Here is a 23,613-nt window from a genome sequence, read left to right as displayed (position 1 = left end):
AATATTCATTGGAGGGACTGATGGTGAAGCTGAGGCTCCAATATTTTGGCCACCTGATGAGAAGAGCTGACTCACTAGAAAAGACCCTGATGCTGGGAAGGACTGAAGGCAGGAGGAGAAGGGGATGATAGAGGATGAGATGGTTGGATGGCACCACCAACTCAATGGACACAAGAGTTTGAGCAAGCTCTGGGAGATGGTGAAGGACAGGGAAGCCTGGCGTGCTGCAGTCCATAGGGTCGCAAAGAGTCGGACACAACTAAGTGACTGAACAACGCTAAAGATGGAATGATTCCCAAACACATCTTCAACATGCACCTGCCTCATGAGTTCCAAAACCACAGATACCCAGGAGCCTACTAGGTAAGTGGATGCCCCACAGACACTTGAGATCAAGCAGTATTAAGCTCAGCACATCATGACCCCCCAAACCTCCGTTCTCCTCCCCCTATTTCCTTTCCCTTCTCAATTTTACATCAGCTAGAAACCCAGGAGACTCTCTTGACTCTTCCCTCCCATGACCCTCCCCCAACTCCCACATTCCCATCCTCTTACCAACCAGCCACCAAAGCCTCCAGAGTCACCACCTATTTTCCCTCTACAACTCATGCCCGCATCTCAGTCCCACTGTAAGGCGTTTACTTGGCTCAGGCTCCCACTCCTCACTAACAGACAGGCTCCTAACCTTCAGTCTTCCGATCCATTTTTCATCTAGCTACCAGGATGGCTTTCAGATCTGCCCCTATCTTTCTTATGTAAATCCTTAAATGGTTTCTGTCTTTAAAATAAAGGACATGGGAATTCCCTGGAGGTCCAGTGGTTAGGTCTCTGTGCTTTCTGTATGGGCCTGGGTTCCATCTCTGGTTGGGGAACTAAGATCTCACAAGCCATGCAGTGTGGTCAAATTAATTAATTAATTAAAGGACAATCTCCTGGTATGGCACAAATGTCCTCGTAAGACCTGCCCCTCCTCCCACTTAAGGGTTGAAGAGCTTTCCTGAAGTCTCAAATCATCTCATGTGTATCTATGTATGATAGCATTTTCCATATAGTATCACATTTAAATTATTATTTGTCAGTTGCTGCCACCAGACTAAGTTTTTCTGAAGGCTGGATCTCTGTCATATTTGAACTCAAGAACCCAGGGCCATGTAGGATATGGTACAAAGTAGGCAAAGAGTCAGACACAGAGTAGCGACTGAACAACAAAGGCAATAAATAAATTAATAGTGATATAATGCTAAAAGATTTTAACCTAATAACAGGACTGTGGCTAAAGAATGTTCATCCCTGCCTGTTTACTGCTACTAAACAAATATACCTATCAGTAGAAATCCATGTGATGTCAGGCCCTGGTTCTTGTGGACACTGTAGATGCTTAGACAAAAGACAAAGATCAACTGCTTTTTGGAGTTACAATATGCAGAAAAGAGATTCTTTAGCATTTAAGAAACATCTCTGGTCTGAAGAAGAGGGAAAAGTTGGCCACCATCACATGTCATTCAAAAAATATTCACTGAGTAGCTACTGGGAGAGGCCATATGCCAGGCACTGGGGAGACAATGGTTAGCAAAACAGAGCCCCCAACCTAACAGTGCGTATAGCCTAGGAATATCAATATTGTCAATATCAATATCCATTGCTATTTATTAAATACAGATTGTGTAACAGGCATTGTGATAAGTACTTTGCATATATTAACAACACTGGGAAATAACTACCATTATCATTTCTTTTAATTGGAGGATAATTGAGTTACAGTATTGTGTTGGCCTCTGCCATACATCAACATGAATCAGCCACAGGTATACATATGTCCCCTCCTTCTTGAACCCCTCTACCCCTCCTCCCATCTCCCGTTCCATCCCACCCCTCTAGGTTGTCACAGAGCACTGGGTTGAGCTCCCCGTGTCACCCAGCAAATTTCCACTTGTTATCTGTTTTACATATGGTAATGTATGCGTTTCCATGCTGATCTCTCAGTTCATCCCGTCCTCACCTCCCCCACTGAGTCCACAGGCCTGTTCTCTCTGTCCACATCTCCACTGCCCTGCAAATAGCCTCACTGAGGCTTAGACATCAACCTCTCCTTCCCTCCCTTTTAGGTATCTTAAAAGACACCCCAGGCTCAGAGGACAACATGATCTGAACTTCTACTGAGATATGTCTGTCACTATGAGACAAGCGTAAGGAATCCACTGTATGATTTTATTTTGTTCTCCCTTGCATGGCTATATATATATATATATTTTTTTTAATGTACAGGCAAAGAGGTAGGGTTGGGCGTGAGGCTGGTATTAGCTCCTTCAAAGACAGGAAACCATTCAATTAGAAGGAAGCTGAAAGCTTAACAAAGAACTCTTAATAACCATTCAAACAATGTACAGTGTTTTGTTTTATTTTTTAAGTAGGAGGATAATGGGACGGAGCAGGGTTGGGGAGAAGTCAGGGGAATGAAGTTAAACAGAAACAGAAACCAGGAGACTTGATTTCACAAGCTTTCTTTTACTTCTTGAAAAAAAAGATTCACTGGTCAAACTGCAGGGGGAAGGAGTGAGAAGAATAAGACCAATCGCCCTGTGTTTGCAAACACTGCCTTGACAGCTAGACCAACCAGAGGTGAAAGACAAGCTCCCAGAAGCAGCAGCAAGAAGTGTTATCAGTACAGACACGGAACAGCAAAAGCACTAAGGCCATAAGGGTGAGCATCAGGAAATTCGAGATCTAGTTTTATCTCAGCTCTATTTATACAACCTCTCTGAAATCACACAGTTGAAGATTCACACCCTTTCTGTCTCCATCCATCATATTACACCTGATTCTAATCCCCATTCCCCTTATTTTGAGAAATACATTATAAACTTTACTTGAAACTTGACCATAAAGTTTAAGAACATTTGCAGTTCTTAACACACTCACTCTGTGACAGACTGCCTAAAAATCAAAATAAGGTTGGTCTATGGGTATAGTTCTATATTAAAAAATACATAGCATAATATTAAAAAGGTTAAGCCTATCTCAAAACCCTAATAAACATCTGGGTTGTTTTTTTGTTGGTTTTTTTTTTTTTTTTTTTTTGCGTATTACTTGCCAGCTTTTTCCAAATGATGCTGCTAATGATTTTTTTTTAACTCAACTGCAAATAAATACTACATTTTAGTGATATTTTTAGTTCACATTTCATTGCCTGCTACAGAGCAGTGACCAAAGATGGAAAAAAGGTCTCACCTCTGATCTGGAGGTACTCTGACTTACCTACAAGAAGCCTTCTGAGTAGAATAAATGAATTCACATTTTCCATGGATGCAGTAACCATTGAGGTTTTCAGGGCAAGGCATGTGGTTTCCAATATAAACATCTTCCCTTTGATCACTAGCATCTTAAAAGAACATAAACCAGGTCAATAAATAATGAAAAGCAAATTGAAAAACATGGACTTTTCAAAGGTTCTAAGACAACAAATAAATTCACCCCTTGCTGGGTAATTTGGGAAGGAAATTTATCAGATAGGAGGCTGGACAAGAACCAAGGTCTCATTAAGCCACAAACACAGCAGGTAGACTGTTTAGATTCAAAGCATTTAAAAATATTTGCCGGATGTGACCACTATGAGCAACTGCTGTTTAAAAATAATCAGAAAAAATAAAAACACTCAACATCTTTGCTATAAAAAAAAATATTACTTCCAGAAGAAATCTCACCTCTGTGTCAGAGATGGGATATGTAGCACTGGCTTTTGGGGAATTGACTTACTCTAGCCATTCACCTTGAGGCTATGAAATTGAGGCCAAAGGACACTGGTAAGGCAGAGAACAAGTATGAGATTCTGAAATTTTAGGGTGAAAGGTTTACTTTGGAATGAAAACTATCGAGCATATTGATTTTTTCCCAAGTGAAAATAGTTCTCTGTTCTTTTTAAATTGTTTTTCTTGGTGTATGTTTCTGTAAAAAAAAAAAAAAATTCAAATGATACAGAGAACAAATAAAAAAGAAATTTTAAACCGCCCCAAATCTCTCTATCCAAAGAAAACCATTGTAAACATGTTAATGAATACGTGTTTGGACTTAAGTATACTGACTTGAACCGAACTGGGTTGGACTGAAGAAAACGGAGGGTGGTAAGTAATTTCACTACCAAAAATGGGAAGAGTCAGGAAGCAGAGATAGAAAACGGCAGGAAAGAAGAAGGCATGGGGATCCAGTCTTCAAAACCAACGATATTCTTTCCTTAATTCATTCTCTATTTCTGTGTCTCTTTTCCCCATATACTTGTTGTTTAGTCGTTGAGTCACGTTAGACTCTTTGTGACCCCATGAACTGAAGCATGCCAGGCTTCCCTGTCCTTCATTACCTCCATATACTTACATATGCATACTTATTTACATATTCACACAGCCTAGAATGAATGTTTTACTTTTTTTCTGGCGTTTACCTAATACATTAGTCCTCAGCTCTATGAACCCAGAGTTCCCCAATGTTTACAGGCCTGTCCATGTGTAGGAAAAACTCCCAAGCTTCCTGCCATTTTATAAAATTCCATCTTACAGATTCTGTGTATTATTCTGTGAATTACAGATTCTTACTAATAATAATCTCACAATAATAATCTCATGTGACCTTGAGCATACCACCCTCTCGAAGCCTGAGATCTCACAACTGTATTATCTGAGATAATTAATGCATGTACAGGCCACTAAACCCACCAGCTCTCTATGTAACACATCATGCACCAGCCAAGACTTATCTCCCTCAAATATACACAAAATGTTAATATAATCTGAAGAATTATTAATAGAAACATATTAAGAAGGAATGAAATAAGAGACTACGTGTATATATAGATATCAAAAAGCAAGGGAGAACTGGGAATAGGTGTACCAAGTGTGAAAAAACTGAGAACTGAAAATGCACGTTTTTCTGGAGATCAACATTTACATATGAAAGGAGAATCTTTTTGACTATTAATCTCAATGATTATTAAGTTCAAAGATAAGACCTTCCCAAGACCAAATTCATGCCATTTTACCTCAAATTTTACGTATTTACAACACTGTGCAAATTTATGCATAGAAAGATAATTAAACTAAGGGGAAATCCAACACAGAAGATCTCCATTTTAAGGGTATCTCTGCTATTTTGTGTAACCTTAATCAAATAATTTCTTCTAAGAGAGCTGAATGAGATCAGCAAAGTCCATCAGTAGTATAACACAGTGGACTTCCCTGGTGGTCCAGTGTTAAGAATCCACTTGCCAATGCATGTATTCGATCCCTGGTCCAGAAACACTCCACATGCTGTGGGGCAACTGACCCACATACCACAACTCTGATGCCTGAGCACCCTAGAGCCAGTGCTCCAAAACACGAGAAGCCACTGCAGTGAGAAGCCAGCCCCCCACAACTAGAGAAAGCCCATGAGAAGCAATGAAAACCAGCACAGCCAAAAATAAATAAATAAAATAATTTTTAAAATAAACCAAACAAAATGCTGATAATAAAAAGATGTATAACATAAGACACATACATAATCTTTTATTTTCTAATAATAGAAATTTTTTTTCTATTTTTAAAAAGATAACTTTTATTTTTTATTTATTTCATATTTTTTAAAGTAGACGAGATAATTTAAATCATGTATTTTATTTAACCTAATATATCAAATAAACAGCATTTCAACATATATTCAGATAAATTATGATAGTTTATATTCCTTTTTTTTAAATAGATCTACAAAATCTGGAGAGCACTTCACACTTACAGGACACCTCAATTCCAACTGGTCACATTCCAAATACTCAACAGTCACATGTGGCTAGTAGCCACCATGCTAGACAGCACAGAATAGGCGGCTTATTCATGTATCATTTATTCATCACCTTCCATATGCCAGGGACTCTGCTAGGTGCTGGGATAAAAAAGCAGTTAAGATATATCCTGTCCTCAAAGGGCTTACAGGGGTTCCTCCAGCTCCCAAACCATAATTACTCTGTGGCAAAGAAATGAAGCCTTCTTCTGGGCTGCTACAATCCTGAGCAATCCTACAATCCTAACCCACTTCTGTGCTACAACACTCACAACACTGTCATAACTATTTAGGTATTTAAATTGGTCTCTACCATGAGACCATGAACTCCTTGAGGATCTAGATGCCTGTATTATCCATTTCTGTATAACTCCTGACACTTAGAACATAGTAATGTTCTTGCTATGGTTTCAAACCAAGAGTAGTATTCAACCTCTGCAATCAAGCCATGAAGTGACTTGAGGAATGCAACTGTCTCCCACAGTGCTTATCATCCTGCAACTTCTCAAAACATGGTATTTTCAGGCTGCGGTATACCATGAAGTATATAATAATGGGACTATACAGACTGAGGTTAGGTACCAGCCTATAGAAATAAAGCTGCATAAAGTATATAACAAACAGACCACATTGGTCTACAAAAGCTGTGGCAATGTACTAACCTACCATAAGAAAGTCCTAAAAACAGCAAAGTAATGCAGAGCTGAAAGTGATCAGAGAATTTAGATGCATGATAGCGATAAGAAAATTAAGAATGGGTTATGAGAAATGAATAAAGAGTACACCACCAATAGCATTCACTGAATGATTAATGAAAGAATGTGGTTTCAAGCTCTAGACAAAGCAAAGCCATATTAAAGTGGATGTGTCTATTAAGACTTTGAAATCTCTGTCTGTCACAGAGTCCAAATTCAGCATTCTGCTCAATGCCAACACTATTCATTCTATTATGCTTACATACTATTTCTGTGCACATCCATATGCTCAGCTAAGCTACAGAGGGGGTAAGGGAAATGTGGTCACAGTCCCTGCCCGCAAGAAGTTTATCTTCAACATACACACACAAAATGCTGAACAACACGAGAGAACAGGTCCCACACGATAGCAGACAATAAAACACCAAAAGAAGGCTTTATAGTACCAGGTGCTATGGAAGTTCACGTTGAAAGGAGAACTTCATCTTAGGCAGAATAACCCAGGGAAGGACTCATAGAGAAGGTAGGACTCAAGTTACGTCTCAAAGCATGGACAGATTCAGATAGTTAAGCGGTGGGAACCAAAAAGCAGGTATGAGGTACCTGTTCTCACTCTCAAGAACAAGAGGTAAGTGGACCTAGCAAGAACTGTACATTCAGACTATATAAGAGTTTAAGTCAAAGTTGTGAAAATAAGTTGAAGTCAGAGCATGGAAAGATTTAAACCTCAGATGAGAAATATTTTCTTAATCATATGGACAAGGAGGACCAAGTTGGAGGGCAACACAAGCAAAGCCATGGTTTACATAAGAAGTTAACTGAGAGCGGGTACCTAGGGCTAGGGCTGATGGTTAGGGGGGAATGGGAAGTGACATGGGTGTGAGGTTTATTTTGAGGGTAATGAAAATGATTTAAGATTAAATTATAATGCTAGTACATGTGACATTAGTACAATCCTGTAAATATACTAAAAGAAAAAAAAACACTGAATTACACTATTTAAACAGGTGAACTTAATGGTATGTAAATTATATCTCAAAAAGCTATTAAAATTAATTGGAAGAAAAAAGGAAGACAGGATGACCAATTACGAGGTTACTACACAATCCAAACTCTGGCACTGAAAAGTTTGAGCTCAGCAGTAGGAACAGATAATAGAAACACAGAAAAAAAAGACAGTGTCCAGATGCTTTGGAAAGTAAATGAAACCAGAAACTCAAATGTGTAAGGGTCTTTGGAGGTCATTTGGTCTAATGAAGGGAATTTCTTTAGTTATAACCCCATGACCCTGTTTCTACTTAAACATGTTCAGAGATAAGGAACTCATAATATCAGTTCAGTCCAGTTCAGTCGCTCAGTCGTGTCCAACTCTTTGCAACCCCATGAATTGCAGCATACCAGGCCTCCCTGTCCATCACCAACTCCCAGAGATTACTCAAACTCATGTCCATCGAGTCGGTGATGCCATCCAGCCATCTCGTCCTCTGTCGTCCCCTTCTCCTCCTGCCCCCAATCCCTCCCAGCATCAGAGTCTTTTCCAATGAGTCAACTCTTCGCATGAGGTGGACAAAGTACTGGAGTTTCAGCTTAACATCAGTCCTTCCAATGAACACCCAGGACTCATCTCCTTTAGAACGGACTGGTTGGATCTCCTTGCAGTCCAAGGGACTCTCAAGAGTCTTCTCTAACACCACAGTTCAAAAGCATCAATTCTTCAATGCTCAACTTTCTTCACAGTCCAACTCTCACATCCATACATGACCACTGGAAAAACCATAGCCTTGACTAGATGGACCTTTGTTAGCAAAGTAATGTCTCTGCTTTTGAATATACTATCTAGGTTGGTCATAACTTTCCTTCCAAGGAGTAAGCGTCTTTTAATTTCATGGCTGCAATCACCATCTGCAGTGATTTTGGAGCCCTCCAAAATAAAGTCTGATAATATTTCCACTGTTTCCCCATCTATTTGCCATGAAGTGATGGGACCAGATGCCATGATCTTCATTTTCTGAATGTTGAGCTGCAAGCCAACTTTTTCACTCTCCTCTTTCACCTTCATCAAGAGGCTCTTTAATTCTTCACTTTCTGCCATAAGGGTGGTGTCATCTGCATATCTGAGGTTTTTGATATTTCTCCCGGCAACCTTAATTCCAGCTTGTGCTTCTTCCAGCCCAGTGTTTCTCATGATGTACTCTGCATAGAAGTTAAATAAGCAGGGTGACAATATACAGCCTTGACGTACTCCTTTTCCTATTTGGAACCAGTCTGTTGTTCCACGTCCAGTTCTAACTGTTGCTTCCTCACCTGCATACAGATTTCTCAGGAAACAGGTCAGGTGGTCTGGTATTCCCATTTCTTAAAGAATTTTCCACAGTATATTGTGATCCACACAGTCAAAGGCTTTGGCACAGTTAGTAAAGCAGAAGTAGATGTTTCTCTGGAACTCTCTTGCTTTTTCAATGATCCAATGGATGTTGGCAATTTGACCTCTTATTCCTCTGTCTTTTCTAAATCCACCTTGAACATCAGGAAGTTCACGGTTCACGTACTGTTGAAGCCTGGCTTGGAAAATTTTGAGCATTACTTTACTAGCGTGTGAGATGAACACCATTGTGCAATAGTTTGAACATTCTTCGGCATTGCCTTTCTTTGGGATTGGAATGAAAACTAACCTTTTCCAGTCCTGTGGCCATTGCTGAGTTTTCCAAATTTGCTGGCATATTGAGTGCAGCACTTTCACAGCATCATCTTTCAGGATTTGAAATAGCTCAACTGGAATTCCATCACTTCCACTAGCTTTGTTCATAGTAATGCTTCCTAAGGCCCACTTGACTTCACATTCCAGGATATCTGGCTCTAGTTTGGTGATCACACCATTGTAATTATCTGGGTCATGAAGATCTTTTTTGTACAGTTCTTCTGTGTATTCTTGCCACCTCTTCTTAATATCTTCTGCTTCTGTTAGGTCCATACCATTTCTGTCCTTTATTGTGTCCATCTTTGCATGAAATGTTCCCTTAGTATCTCTAATTTCTCAAAGAGATCTCTAGACTTTCCCATTCTATTGTTTTCCTCTATTTCTTTGCATTGATCACTGAGGAAGGCTTTCTCCTCTCTCCTTGATATTCTTTATATTCTTCAATATAATATAGTTAATTCCAATATTATCAAGTTTTCCTCATGTTGAATGAAATCTCTCTTTCATTATCTTTGTGTGGATTTCCCCATGTCTGTTCACCACCTACCTCACTGCCCACCAATTTTTTCTTAATGTCAAACTTCCCTAGTTTTACCCTTTATTTACTTTGCAACCACCAACCCACTAACATTTAAGTTTTTAATACAACAGAACTGTCCTCTTTGCTAAAGATGGCTCAATGCAGAATTGTGTAAAACAATTTTACTTCAAAAAGAATCAACAAAATGTCAATAAACACATGAAAATATGTCCACCATCATTAATCATTGCATCACGCGTCTGTACTCAGTTGTGTCGGACTCTTTGCAACCCCATGGGCTGTTGCCTGCCAGGACCCTCTGTCTATGGGATTTTGCAGGCAAGAATACTGGAGCGGGTTGCCATTTCCTTCTCCAGGGGATCTTCCCAACCCAGCAATCGAACCCACATCTCTTGTGTCTCCTGCACTGGTAGGCGGATTCTTTTCCACTGCACCACCTGGGAAGCCATTAATCACTAGGGAAATACGAATCAAAACAAGACAGCGCCTTACACCCAAAAGGATGACTACTATTCCCAAACCAGGAAATAACAAATATTGGTAAGAAGAAATGGTAATCCTTGGGCGTGGTGGTGAGAAAATGTAACAGTACAGCCACTAGGGAAAACTGTAGGGTACTTCCTCAAAAAATTAAAAGTAGATATACCATATGATCCATCTGGATACCACCCCACCCCCAAAAAAATGGAAAGCAAGGTCTCCAAAATACAGCTATATACCTATATTCATGGTAGCATTACTCACAATAGCTAAAACATGGAAGCAACCCAGGTGTCCATTAATGGATAAACAAAATGGATGAGTTGTAGGGAATATTCTACACACTAGGAAATATTCAGCCTTCAAACGGAAATGAATTCCAACATATGCTATGACACAAACAGACCTTGAGGACATTATGTTAACTGAAGCCAGTGACAAAGAGACAAATACTGCATAATTTCTACTTATATGAGTTACGTAGAATAGTCAAAACTATAGCACCAATCAGCAGAATGGTGGTTATAAGGGCAGAAGGGAGAGGGAAATGAAGAGTTATTGCTTAATGGCTATAGTTCCAGTTTCACAGGATGAAATGATTTTGAGAGATGGATGCTGTGACGGCAGCACAACATCATGAATTTATCAAATACCACCAGACCCGTACACTTAAAAAGTGGTTAAGACAGCATGTGGTGTTGTTATATATATTTCACAACTTTAAAAACTGAAAGAAAAACTCTGTATAAGGCTAATGACAGGAGGCTCAGTAGAAAGAATGTAGTAAATTGAGTTCAAATTGAGATCTCCAGTCCTCCAAAAGGTATTTATTAAGCACCCATCATGTCCCAGGCAAGGCAGCAGTTCCTGGAAGTTCAGGCAAAGCAGTACAAGCTAAACATAGGTGTAAAGATCCACAGGTAGCTGAGTATATGAACTAGTTCTTAGAGAAAGAGTAAAGCCAGAGTATAAGTGTTCACCAAGGTGGCAGCTGAGAGTAGATTAAATATTCTGAAGAAAATTGAAGAGAACATGCACTGGAATAGTTGTCATGAACAAGAAAGAGCACCAGGGCTTAGGGTCAGAAAGTTTGAATTCTGGTCGCTGCTCTGCCATTCTACACGAGCCACAGTTTCAGCTTTTTCATCTGCAAAATGGTGGTAACATGATTGTGGTGAGGATTAAATATGTGAAAGCAACTGGCACACAGTAGTGTACTTGATTAAAAACAGTTAAAAGGATAGCCTACTGTCACTCATGAGCCACATTAAACATAGTGACCAGCAGACTTACCCATGGTAAGAACCTTTAGCACAGCCAGGCTACTAACAATGAAATTAGGAAAAAAAAAACACCATAATAACATCAATAAGGAATTCAGTGACATCATTTAATGCTCAAAGTAATCCTAGGCAGTAGGTATTACTGCCCCTGCTTCACAGATATGATCACTGAGGCTCAGAGAAATCAGGCCACACTGCCTTATGGTCCATAGCATGGACCAAGTCTGACTTCAGAGCACAAGCTCTTAACCATCACAAGACTTCACCAAGGTAGGTGGGGAACAGACAAAAGTGGAATGTTCAAGCACTTGCTCTCCAGGCCATGTTAATTAGATAACTTCAAAAAGGAAAGATTAAAAGGCTTTACAGACGTAATGAAGCACAGTTTCAGAAACCACAGCAGAGATGTAGCCTTGCACAGCAAGAACTGGGCATGGTCCTGTGCAAACAATGCCTTCAGGCAAGTGGTGACAGGCTCCATGAATAACAGCTGCAACTGCGAGTCTCTGAACAATGTGTGCGTGTGTGTGCATGAGCACACACACAATATAAAAAGCTCAGACACCCAGCAGTGCCTTCCACCCTACAGAGGCATTCAGAAACCAATTTGCCACCAGCGGCAGTGTTTTCAAATACAAAGGAGAGTATGGTTCTAAGTGACGATGTGGTAAGACTCCAGATGGCTTATCTGCAAAGGCAAGTGTCACTGACTCTGTCTTGGTCCATCCATGTTCCACCCAAACAAAGCACCAGGAATTGCTGTTAACAACCAGGACATGCACCTAGAAGAGGCTACTGAGGGCACAACAACATCAATAGTGCATTAGTAACTCAAGGGCTCTCTATTTCCACAGAGCCAATATACTGAATCCAAAAATTCAATATACTCTTTCCTGCTTCCCCTCTACCAACCTTCACTCCAAGCTTCATCACTAACACATCCTTCTTTAACCCAAGTCTCCTCAGACCCCAGCAGAGAATCATTTACCTAGGCAGAAACTCCCGTCTACTCCCCAACACCCCCTACCCTTTCATGTCCAGGGAGTAGATATGACCAACCCTAACCCGGCTTCTTTCTTTCCTAGTTTTTCCACTCTGCCCAGTGAAACACCTTTTCTAACGCACATAAACTCATCCACCTCCTCAGCGGTTCCCTTAGGAAGCACTTCTTTCAACTCCCTGATGGAACAAAATCACATTACTCCTACACCCCTTCGCCCCCTCCCTTCCCCTGCTGTGCTCACCACCTGTCACCTCCAGATCAGCATCCCACTCTCATCTCTCAGCGACCTTCCTCCCCGTAGGGTTCTGTGCCACCCACCTACACAGCCTTCTCACCATCTTCACTGTGATTCTCCTCCACACTCCACAACATCGGCTCTCCCCCTCCTTCAGTGACTGCAGCAACTGGCTCAGGCTTACCTTTTGATAAGGCAAATTTATCAAGACCATTTTTAAAAGGGCATATCAAATGAGCTGTATTAAAATATATAAACATTAATCACCAAATAATGGAACCAACAATATTGATATCTTGGTGCGTCTGGTATCCTTGATCAGCAGGAGGAGAGGCTGAGAGGATGAAATTGAAGGTGAGGTGAGGATTGGGGTGAGGTGATGCTCAGGAATGCAGTGAGAATGTGTTGGCTATTAAAAAGGTGTTACAGTGGATTTCAGGCTGTATGAAAATATCCTTGGATAAAAATGGCCACTTATTAAAATGTCATTTGCCACAAAGGAACTTTCTGGGTAGATGGAAACGTTGCAAAGACTGTGATAAGGTGTAGTACAGATGAGGTCTATCCATTTGTCAGTGGCTAACATTTGTGCATTTCCATGTATATAAATTACAGTTCAAAAAAATCTGTAAAATAAGAATAATGATAATCCACCGGGTAAAGGTATACAGACAAAACAAGGATGACAGAATGCTGTTCACTGTTGATAGTGGTTGAGTATATAAGGGTTCATTATACTATCCTGTTCGTTCATGTTTGAAATTTTCTGCCACCAAGTTTTCAAAATGTCACATACCCAGCTCCCACACACCTGGTGTGTATGTGTGCACATACACGGACACACGTGCACGCTTAGTCACTCAGTCATGTCTGACTCTTTGCTACCCCATGGACTGCAGCCCGCCAGGCTCCCCTGTCCATGGGGATTCCCCAGACAAGAATACTGCAGTGGGTTGCCATGCCCTCCTCCGGGGGATCTTGCTAACCCAGGAATCAAACCCAGGTCTCCTGCACTGCAGGTGGACTCTATACCATCTGAGCCACCAGAGAAGCTGAAGACTGGAGTGGGTAGCCTTATCCCTTCTCCAGGGGATCTTCCCGATCCAGGAATTGAACCGGGATCTCCAGCATTGCAGGTGGACGCTTTACCAGCTAAGCTACTAGGGAAGCCCATACACCTCATGCTCAGCCACTATATCCTTTATGACATATCTACAACAAATCTTCTAACACTGCAATTTCAACATTCACCACAGGTTTTCCAATAGCCTGAGAAAAGCACTAACTCACCACCATGCTGGACATTTAAATGCTGCATCTTGAAAGCACACTTTTCCAAGAGTTCAACTTTACATTTCTGACATCTTCAAATTTGAGGCTTGTCCTCTAATTCCTTTATGCAGCATTTTAAACTAGCAGTCAGTCTTTCTATTTCAACTTCTGTGCCACTAGTCTCTTCATGATGTTTTCCCTCTGGATCTTCTTTCTGCTTCATCCTAGCCTTCTCTCCTTTAAAAATAAGAGTGCTGTCCAACAGAATTTTCTGCAGCTCTTGATATGTTCTGTATCTGTGCTGTCCAATATGGTAACCATGGGTCACATGGGACTACTGAGGATTTAAAATACGGCTAGTATAACTAAGAAACAAAAACCTTTAATTTTATTTCATTTTATCCAATTTAAATTTAAATAGCCACTTGTAGCCAGTGGCTACTCTACTAGACAATGCAGCTCTATAATCTCTTTCACTCATTCTCATCACTTCAGTTACCACCTAGATATCCAAGGACTAATTCGTAAGTTTATGCTAAAAAACAAAGTCGTCCAGGTGAGTTCCACAAGCAACTCAAACCCCAAAGTAAAATTAATCATCTCCACCATCAACTCCTTTCTTACTTACCCCAAACACCTTTCCCCTCCCAATATTCTTAGTTCAATAAACAGAATCTATCATCTAAGTCACCCTAGTTTTAACTCTTTTATCCTTCATATCTTAAGTAGGAATCTATTCCTTTTGAGCCTAATTAACTGATCTCTCTGTCTCTAGCCCAAAGTACATAATAAGCACAAGTCCTGCCTGGTATAATGTATTCAGCTGGTTAATACTGTAGCCTTTCCTTTCCAAATATATTATGATTTCCCCACTGCCTACAAATGAAGTTTAAATGCCCTAGGATAACAGAGCATTCAAGATTGTACATGTGGGAATTCTCTGGCAGTGCAGTGGTGAAGACTCAGACAAAAAAAAAAAAAAAAAGGACTGTACACAATCTGGCCCCAAGCTACCTTTCCATACTTGCCTTCCATTTCTGCCTTTTACACCCCTTCTCTTCAGCCAAAAAGGATTCCTCATCATTCTCCAATACATTCTATCCCAATGTTTGCATTCATACTTCTGCTGATGCGCTTCCATCCTCCTTAAATACCCTTCGACCTCTTCAAATCCTAACCACCCTTCAAGGTTCAGCTCAAATAAGACCTCTTCTACGTGTTTCTTAGATCTTCACCATTCTCCCCACTCTCCTGCATGCATGCTCAGTCATGTCCGACTCTTTGCAACTCCATGGACTGTAGCCTGTCAGGCTCCTCTGTTTATGGAGTTTTCCAGGCAAAAATACTGGAGTGGGTTGCTATTTCCTACTCAAGGGGATCTTCTTGACCCAGGGATCAAACCTGCACCTCCACCTGCGTCACCAGTCCCCACCAAAGAGTAATTTCTTTTTTTCTGAGTTCTTATCCTAACTTTTTCAAAGCACTACATTCGTAACAATAACCAACTTTCACTTTGTTAGAAGAAGGTTATGTTCATTTCTTATTGTGTCACAAGTTCTTTAAAGATGGATGTCATGTATTACATATCTTTCTATCCACCAACAGTTTCTGGTAAAACAACCAGTAAAAAAAAGGCACTTAATAAATTACATCTACTGATTATGATAATTTCATTTGCATTATAGACAAAGTCTTATGTGTAAAGAATGTTCAGTATCTCAAAAATGGCTTAGGCACTAAATTATCCCTGTAAAATTATCGAAGACAGACAAGTATTTTGGGTATACACAATTCCCCAAATTGCCTTAAGCAGGAGCTTCTACCTACTGAAAAAGAACTTTCCTATTCTGGTCATGTACTATCAGTATAAAGAATAAAACTAGCATTGATCTATTATATCTCCTATGGGAATACAAAGATTTCCTATTTTAAACACAGCACTTTGTATCAACATAGGAAACATATTTCAGGGGCTCATGGGATATAACTGATTCAGGTTTAATATGACTCAAGTGACAGAAATACAAATTATTCAATGATAATAACAGCTACCACTTCTTACACACTTATGAGTATGTCGGATACTATTCAAAGCACTTGACATGCACTATCTCATTTGACCTTTATGACACTCTATGAGATAGGGCCTATTATTCTCCTTCTATGTATTTTTTAGAAATTAGGCCTAAAAGGTAGATCACACATTTTTTTAAAAAACTGCCCATTAGTATAACCAAACAAATGGCATAGAAGATATATGTAAAAGCAAATATACAGAAACCCTGGTCTAGGATCCTAAGATCAGGACCTGCTTCGGTTCACTAGCTATAACATCAATGAGACTCAATATTTTCACTGGTCCCTACCCATCATAGTGGTTCCAAAAAACAAAAGAAATAATGAATATGAAAACGAGAAATTAAAGCACACTGGACTTGCAGTCAAGGGAACTAGAATCCAATCTCTGATCTGATCTTAAAATAAAAGACTTTGTACGAATAAATCCTACAGTTTCTTTAAGCTATATCCATTCTTCTGACAGGCATGGAGCCCCTAGGTAAGTGCCAGACGTTCTGCTAAGTGTTAGGAATCCCGAAGTGAACATGGCAGAGCTCACAGTCCAGAGAGGGATGCAGATGAGTAGAACAGACAATTATACTTAGAGCAGGTTAAGGGCTTGGTCATCAGAGTATGAAGAGAGGCACGCAATCTAGGTTTAAGAGTCAAGGGATAGTTCCCAAATAGAAATAACTTCTAAGGTGACCGAAAGGATGACTCCTAGGCAAAGAAGAGTTCCAGGCAAAGGGAACTAGGTTCAAAGACCCATGCACAGAGGTTAAATGTTAACAGTAGATTCTAGAGAGGCAAAGAGGATTTTAAAAGCAAAGATGAGAGATCTTTCTATATAATTTCTTACAAATGCATGTGAATCTACAATTCTTACAGTAAAAATTTCAATTAAAAAAACACAGATGTGAGAGTACTCTGTAAACTGAGAAGCGCTCAGTCAATATTATTACTAAAATTTAACTGCATAATGTATATTGCCATAGAGCAAAGCTGGAAAGGTCATTATAATGGATCGAGAACTACTAAGGACAGCTAGTGACCATATTTCAACACTTGGCCAAAATTCAGGAAATTGTGATTCAGTACCTTTCACATCTGGTCGATACTGTAGTCCATCATCCTTCTTTCCCAACAAACTAGTGTCCTCTGTGTCTGTAAGAGAAAATGATTTGAAAATTAAGATACATATGATGTTTAAGTCATACCATGAAACTTCTAAATATTCCAAACGCTCCAGGTCCTTTCCAATTTTCTGTCCACTTTGCCTGATCTACCACTCACTTGATCTATTGTAACATTTCTGTCTCAGCACTCAGATATAAATGCGTTCTGCATGATGAACAGTCTAACTTCACCGAAACTTCAGCTAAAATATCATCTCCTTAAAAAGTCTTCCCTGTGAGACTAAAATCACATAGACCTTGAAGAGAAAGGATTAGCCGGTTCTCCAAGGGACAATGGTTTCAAGATTTACCTTCTCAGACCACTGTTTCCTTGGAAATATATCAAGTTAATATAAATGTGGAATATCAACTGTGTTATCAGACAAAATTTACTATAAACATGACCCCTTACTGGTGAATTATGTTAGGACAGGAAGACTACATGAACCATAAACACCTGCTGGGAAGCATAAGCTTTGGTTTTCCCAGTGCACAGTGAGGGCAAGGGAAGGTACAGTCAGGTGTAAATGGGGACCAAGATAAACCACTCCACAGGATTCTAAAAGCATGAATTTCAATTAACAAAATCCTCAAGCTTGACCAACTCTTCTGAATTTGAAATTCCAGGTAGTACCATTCAACCACAAACCAGTTCCTCAGAAAAGACATGCTTTCCTCAAGAATACACTTTAACCTACGCTACAAATGCCACCCCAAGAAAGAAAAGCAAACCACACTACTGCTTCCACCTACAAGGGGTCTCTGCCAGTAAACAGTTTCCGCTGCCATGCACACACCTGACTCTCACCTAGATATCCTCTGAATAGTGTCTTAGGCATTCTTCAGTAGCTTAGACCACAGACATTTCAATCAGTTGTTCAGTATTTCACAAATAGTTTGTTATCAGTATAAAGCAGCAAACTCTGGCTTGCAACCTCTTCCTCTTAGCTATGTTTTCCCTAAGCTCATGAAAACATAGCCCTTTAATAAACGCAAAAAGGTGGGGAAGTGGTCAAAATGGAGGGCACTTAGACCTAGTAGCAGGAAAGATGCATAACCCTAGGCCATCAGGAAGCGTCTGGACTTGTTTGCTACTGGGAAATCGTACATTATGCTTGCCTATATGTGTCTTACTAGGAAAAAAGATTGAAAACCTCTGCCTCTGTGACCAGGTATTTCTAGCAGGAATAGAAGACAAAAACTTATTCTTGGTTGGTATCATGGTTCTTAAACTACAGCAAAAAGCAAGAAGGGGGAAAGAATTTTAAACTGAATGTAATACTTTTTCCTTATATTCTATAACTTCGCACCAAAATCTTTAACAGTATAAAATATGTAGGGGTAAAAACTAGAGAAAACATGAAAACAAAATAAACTATTATGCTCTAGAAAAAAAGATGAAAAATGTTAATATTTAGTTTTACTATAATTAAAATAAACTCATTTCTAAACAACTATAATTGTTACAAATTTGAGACAATTCTTAAGAAGTATAAATATAGCTATAAGTTCATGTTAGGATCAGCTTAGTAACTAAGCAATCAAGAAGCACTGTTTGTGTCTTAAGATAATGAAAGCAAATTTTTAAAAAGCTAAGTTAGTAACAAAACAAAGAAGTTCTAAAATACACAGTAATATAAAATAAATCAAAGATTTTTCATTTTACAAATTCAGAACACTACCAAAATATACAAATAAGACTGCAGACGTGATATTAAAGACAGATCCCTAGAATTAATTTTACCTGTGCAATGACCAAGATGCCTTATATCAATTTGTTCTTGTTTTATACAAGATGCTTCTCGAACAAAACAGGGATTGTTATAGGAACTCCCATCAGAAGCACACACAGGATTAAAACTGTATCCACTGCAGTCTATATTACATACACACCTGTTGGAAAAAACAAAAACTATTTATGTTTTACAACAAAGGTATTTTCACAACGCTGCAACAGCAAAACTGAGCAATTTTTTTAAACTTCTTAACATTTTTATTGAAGTACAGTTGATTTACAAGATTATATTAGTTTCAGGTGTACAATGCAGTGATTTAATACTTTTATTACACTTCAAGTTATTATATAATATTGGCTATATTCTCTGTGCTATACAATATATCCTTGCAGCTTATTTATCTTATATAGTAGTTTGTAAGCAATTCTTTTTTTCTACTTTCTATAACAGAAGTCAATACATTATTTTAAGTCACTGATAACAGTTTAAGCAAAGTGAATGCTCAGCCAACAATTTCTTTCAGGTGAGAATCGGGAGATAATTTCATCCACATTATTACTAATGGAGTCACTTCTTTAGAATTTTCATATCTAGAGATAATAATCAAGATATGTCAAATATCAATAATATTAGTTAAAAGGCAACATGGTATAGCAGAACGGATACAGAATTATGAGTCAGAAGTCATGAATCTAAATCTTAGTCCAACAAATAACCAGATCTGTGTCCATATTCTCCCTCTAAGACTCAGTTTACTGATCCATAAAACGGAAGTAGTAATAATACACCTAACCTTCCCAAATAATGGGGAAGATTAAAAAAAAGATATAAAACATGTAAAATGGAAGTCCTTCAAAAATGTTTCTGACTTACACATCCACCTGTATAACTGAGTTATATCCACTGAACACTCACTGCCTTCTAGAGAAGGCCAAGAAAGTACAAGGCACGGTCACTCCTCTCAAGGACAGTAAAATCTAACTGGGAATACAAAACTGAAAACATAGACTCTCTGTTTTCCAGCAATATGGGGGACTCGGAACCTGTACTAATCCTTCTAATGAAAATAACAAATATTTTAAAGCATTCTCAAATGCACCTGTAAGATGTCAAGAAACAAGAAATATTCAAGAAAAGTTAAATGAAGACAAGAATAGAAAAAGATCAATTAACTTTGCCAAAGCTGATCTTCACCTTGAAGGCATGTGCCAAACTAGGTAAATTCAGTTATCAACTTTTTGACTTTGCAGGCCTCTGAGAACAGAAGACAAAGAATACTGACCTACCTAAGGTGGTGAATCTGTAGACTCTGGAAAAAAGGCATGAGGGCAGAGGAGAACTGAGTTGCCATATTCCAAATGGACTGTTTAAAGGGGAAAAAAAATCTTTCCCTGAGCCACAGTACTGAAGAGAGGGGAAAAAAAACCATCTCCCTGAGAACTACAAGCAGTCTTCACATGAGTAATGACAACTTAAAACTACGACTTGGATGTTCTGAAAAAAAATCAAGCCCAGAATTTATTTCAAGAGTCAATGACTGGAATGGGCCCTAAGCAACTAGCAAAAGTAAAAGCAATCCTCTCTGGAGAAACCCAACTTTATTATCCTAGACCTCAAATATTTTCCAAGATACAGTTCTGAGAAGCACAAGTAGAGCACACACGCTCATTCACTCCCACACCCACAACAGACAGGAAATGACACACATGGACAGAGCAAGCTGATGTGGAGATGAACCAACAAAAGCTTCTAATAAATGAAGAATGTATCGTTAGAAATAAGAAACTCACTGGGCAGATTTAAAAGGAGAGTAGAGACGCTAAAGGTGAATCCATGAACTGGAAGACAGGTCAGAAGAAAATGCCCAAACCACGGCTGAGTCGAAGAGACAGAATATATTAAAAAAAAAAAAGATTAAGAGGTGTGGAAGACAGTTACAAGATCTAATAAAAATCTGACTGGAGTTTCAGATGAGTTACAAGAATAAGGCAGGAATAATATTCTCAGTTTCTCAAACTTTCTAAAACTAAAGAAATATACTAATCTAAATATCCAAGAAGCCTAATAAATTCTAAACAGGATTATTAAAAAATAATCTAGATAGTGAAATATCACTGTGGAATTTTTGTAACAGAGCAACAAAATAATATTTTAAAAGCAGCCAAAAAGAAAAGATTACCTTCAAAGAACCAAGAAGAGAGACAGGTGTCTTCAAAGGTAATACTGAAGCCAAAATGTTTATTTATAGCCAAAAGACAGTGAAATAATATCTGCAATATGCTGAGATAAAATAGAGTTTATATAAAAAGAACTATCTTTCATGATTAAATGTAAAATAAAAGTAATGTGGAAGAAGTAAAAATTTAGTTTGTCACCTGCTGACTGTCAGTAAAGGAATTATAAAGTCAGTAGAAAAATGATCCTACAAGAAAGACCTGATATGAAAACAGAAATGAAGAACAAAACTATACATACATAAGCAATATTAACAAAATACTGACAATATAAAACAATGACATCAAAGCTCTGTGCTAATTTAAAAAGAAACAGTAAATTAACGATGGCATACAAATTGGAAGGGACTGAAATTACAGTGTTTTAAGAACAGAAATATTGATGAACTTCAGCCTGTGATAAATTGAATATACATGTTAAACTTATATGCAAAATATATATATAAATTAACTTGAAAAAAGATATAGGACTTGGAAGCATATAAGAATATATGTAAAAAAGTGTTCAAATTGTTCAATTATCAAGAAAATGTAAATGAAAACCACAAGATACCATCACATTCACTAAACAGTAAAAATTAAGAGAATACAAAGTATTGACAAGGATGAGAACCAAAGGAAATTCTTACGTTCTGCTGCAAGGAGAACTTACTGGTACAACCACTTTGGAAAACAAGCATTACCAGCAAAGCTAGACTTGCATATGTCCAATAATCCCACTACTGAGTGAGGCCCTTGAAAGTCTCTTACATACGTGCACCAGAAGATATGCATAAGAGTGGTCACAGAACATTATTCATGAGGACAGAAGACTGGAAACAATCCAAATGTCCATTAACATTAAAACGGACTCTAAAAAGATGTGGAACAGTCAAGCAACTGGATTCAATTAAGCAGCTACAAGCATCAACACAAACAAATCTCAAAAACAAATTCTGAGCAAAAGAAGGTACTGCTGCTGCTGAGTCGCTTAAGTCGTGTACAACTCTGTGCGACCCCATAGACAGCAGCCCACTAGGCTCCCCCGTCCCTGGGATTCAAGAGGCAAGAGCACTGGAGAGGGGTGCCACAGCCATCTCCAAAAGAAGGTACACATAGTATGATTCCACTTATACAAAATTCAAAATCAAACAAAAGCCATATAATATTGGGTTGACCAAAAAGTTCATTCGAGTTTTTTTGTAACATCTTACAGAAACTTTTTGGCCAATCCAAGTTATTGTTAGGAGAGTTATCATGTGATAGAACTATAGAGAAAAATAAAAGGAATGATTTCCACAAAATGCAGCAGAGCAGGCAGAACAAACACACAATGGGGGAGGATCACCGGAAGCAGCTCTAAAGTGCTGACAATACCCTGCATTTCCCGGCTTGGGATGTAGGAGTCACAGTTTGTTTCATTTTTGTATGTTAAACTAAATGTATAAGTTCTCAAAAGCTTTTCAAAACATGCTCTGTTTCACAATTTAAAAAAAAAAACTTTGAATATTTACTAACAAGTCAAAAATGGCTCTTACAATTTTTAAAGGGATGGGGACAGAGAATACGTGACAGAGACAGTATGCGGTCCTCAAAATATAAAATATTTACAATTTAGTCCTTTACAGAAAAACACTGCCAACTCCAGGTTTAAGAGATCAAAGTAGGCAAAATTGGGATGGCAATTAAATAGAAACAGTGGCCAACAAAAGAAAGAATTATAGAACAGTTTCAGGGATGAGAAAAGGCTCAGCAACAAAGGCAGAATACCATATCAACTGAGTGAGGAGAAACAAGGGACTCAGCCGAGGCTCGTGTTCAGTCACTAAGTTGTATCTGACTCTGCAACCCCATGGACGGGAGCCCGTTCAGGATCCTCTGTCCATGGGATTTCCCAGGCAAGAACACTGGAGTGGGTTGCCACTTCCTTCTCCAGGGGATCTTCCCAACCCAGGGATCGAACACACATGTCTGCACTGCAAGTGGGCTCTTTACCACAGAGCCGCCAGGGAAGCCCAGCAGGAAGTGCCCTGATCACATGCAGGAAAGGTCCACTCCACAGTGGGACGGAAACACTGCACACAAGACCAAGAGCTGTGAGAACCACCCCCGCTACTATTTCCAGTAGCACGTGAGGAAAGAAAGTGAAACCCCCATCCTAAGGAATGTCCAGCTCAGGAAAACAATGAGGAAGGAGAACAGCATTAGACCCTAGCGGCCACTAACACCACTGACTGGAGCGATTCCTGGGGAATGCAGGCTGGCGACGGCAGCAGAAGGCAGGATGCCCAAGCACGGGAGTGTGCTAACGTGGAAAGAAATTGCTTCAGTAAACATGCCAAACTCAAGACACTTAACAACCATTTATTCCCTACCTACTGTGCGGGGATAGTCATATTTGTCTCTTTAATCATGACAGCAA

At 39.1% G+C, this 23,613-nt stretch overlaps 1 protein-coding gene across 1 annotated transcript in view; it reads right to left on the bottom strand.

Moving 5' to 3' along the window:
* The window catches only part of TMEFF1 (transmembrane protein with EGF like and two follistatin like domains 1), a 99,538-nt gene that overhangs the window by 12,049 nt on the left and 63,876 nt on the right, over nt 1–23,613 (bottom strand). The window contains exons 6-8 of the mRNA XM_018052531.1: nt 18,987–19,135; nt 17,166–17,231; nt 3,256–3,379 (exon numbers count right to left, since the gene is read on the bottom strand). Coding sequence (XP_017908020.1) covers nt 3,256–3,379; nt 17,166–17,231; nt 18,987–19,135 — 339 coding nt within the window. The remainder of the gene's footprint in view (nt 1–3,255; nt 3,380–17,165; nt 17,232–18,986; nt 19,136–23,613) is intronic.

This window comes from Capra hircus, chromosome 8 (genome assembly GCF_001704415.2).
Source record: "Capra hircus breed San Clemente chromosome 8, ASM170441v1, whole genome shotgun sequence".
Taxonomy (NCBI): Eukaryota; Metazoa; Chordata; class Mammalia; order Artiodactyla; family Bovidae; genus Capra; species Capra hircus.
Note: the sequence above shows the minus strand (reverse complement) of the source record. Positions and strands in the feature narration are given on the sequence as shown.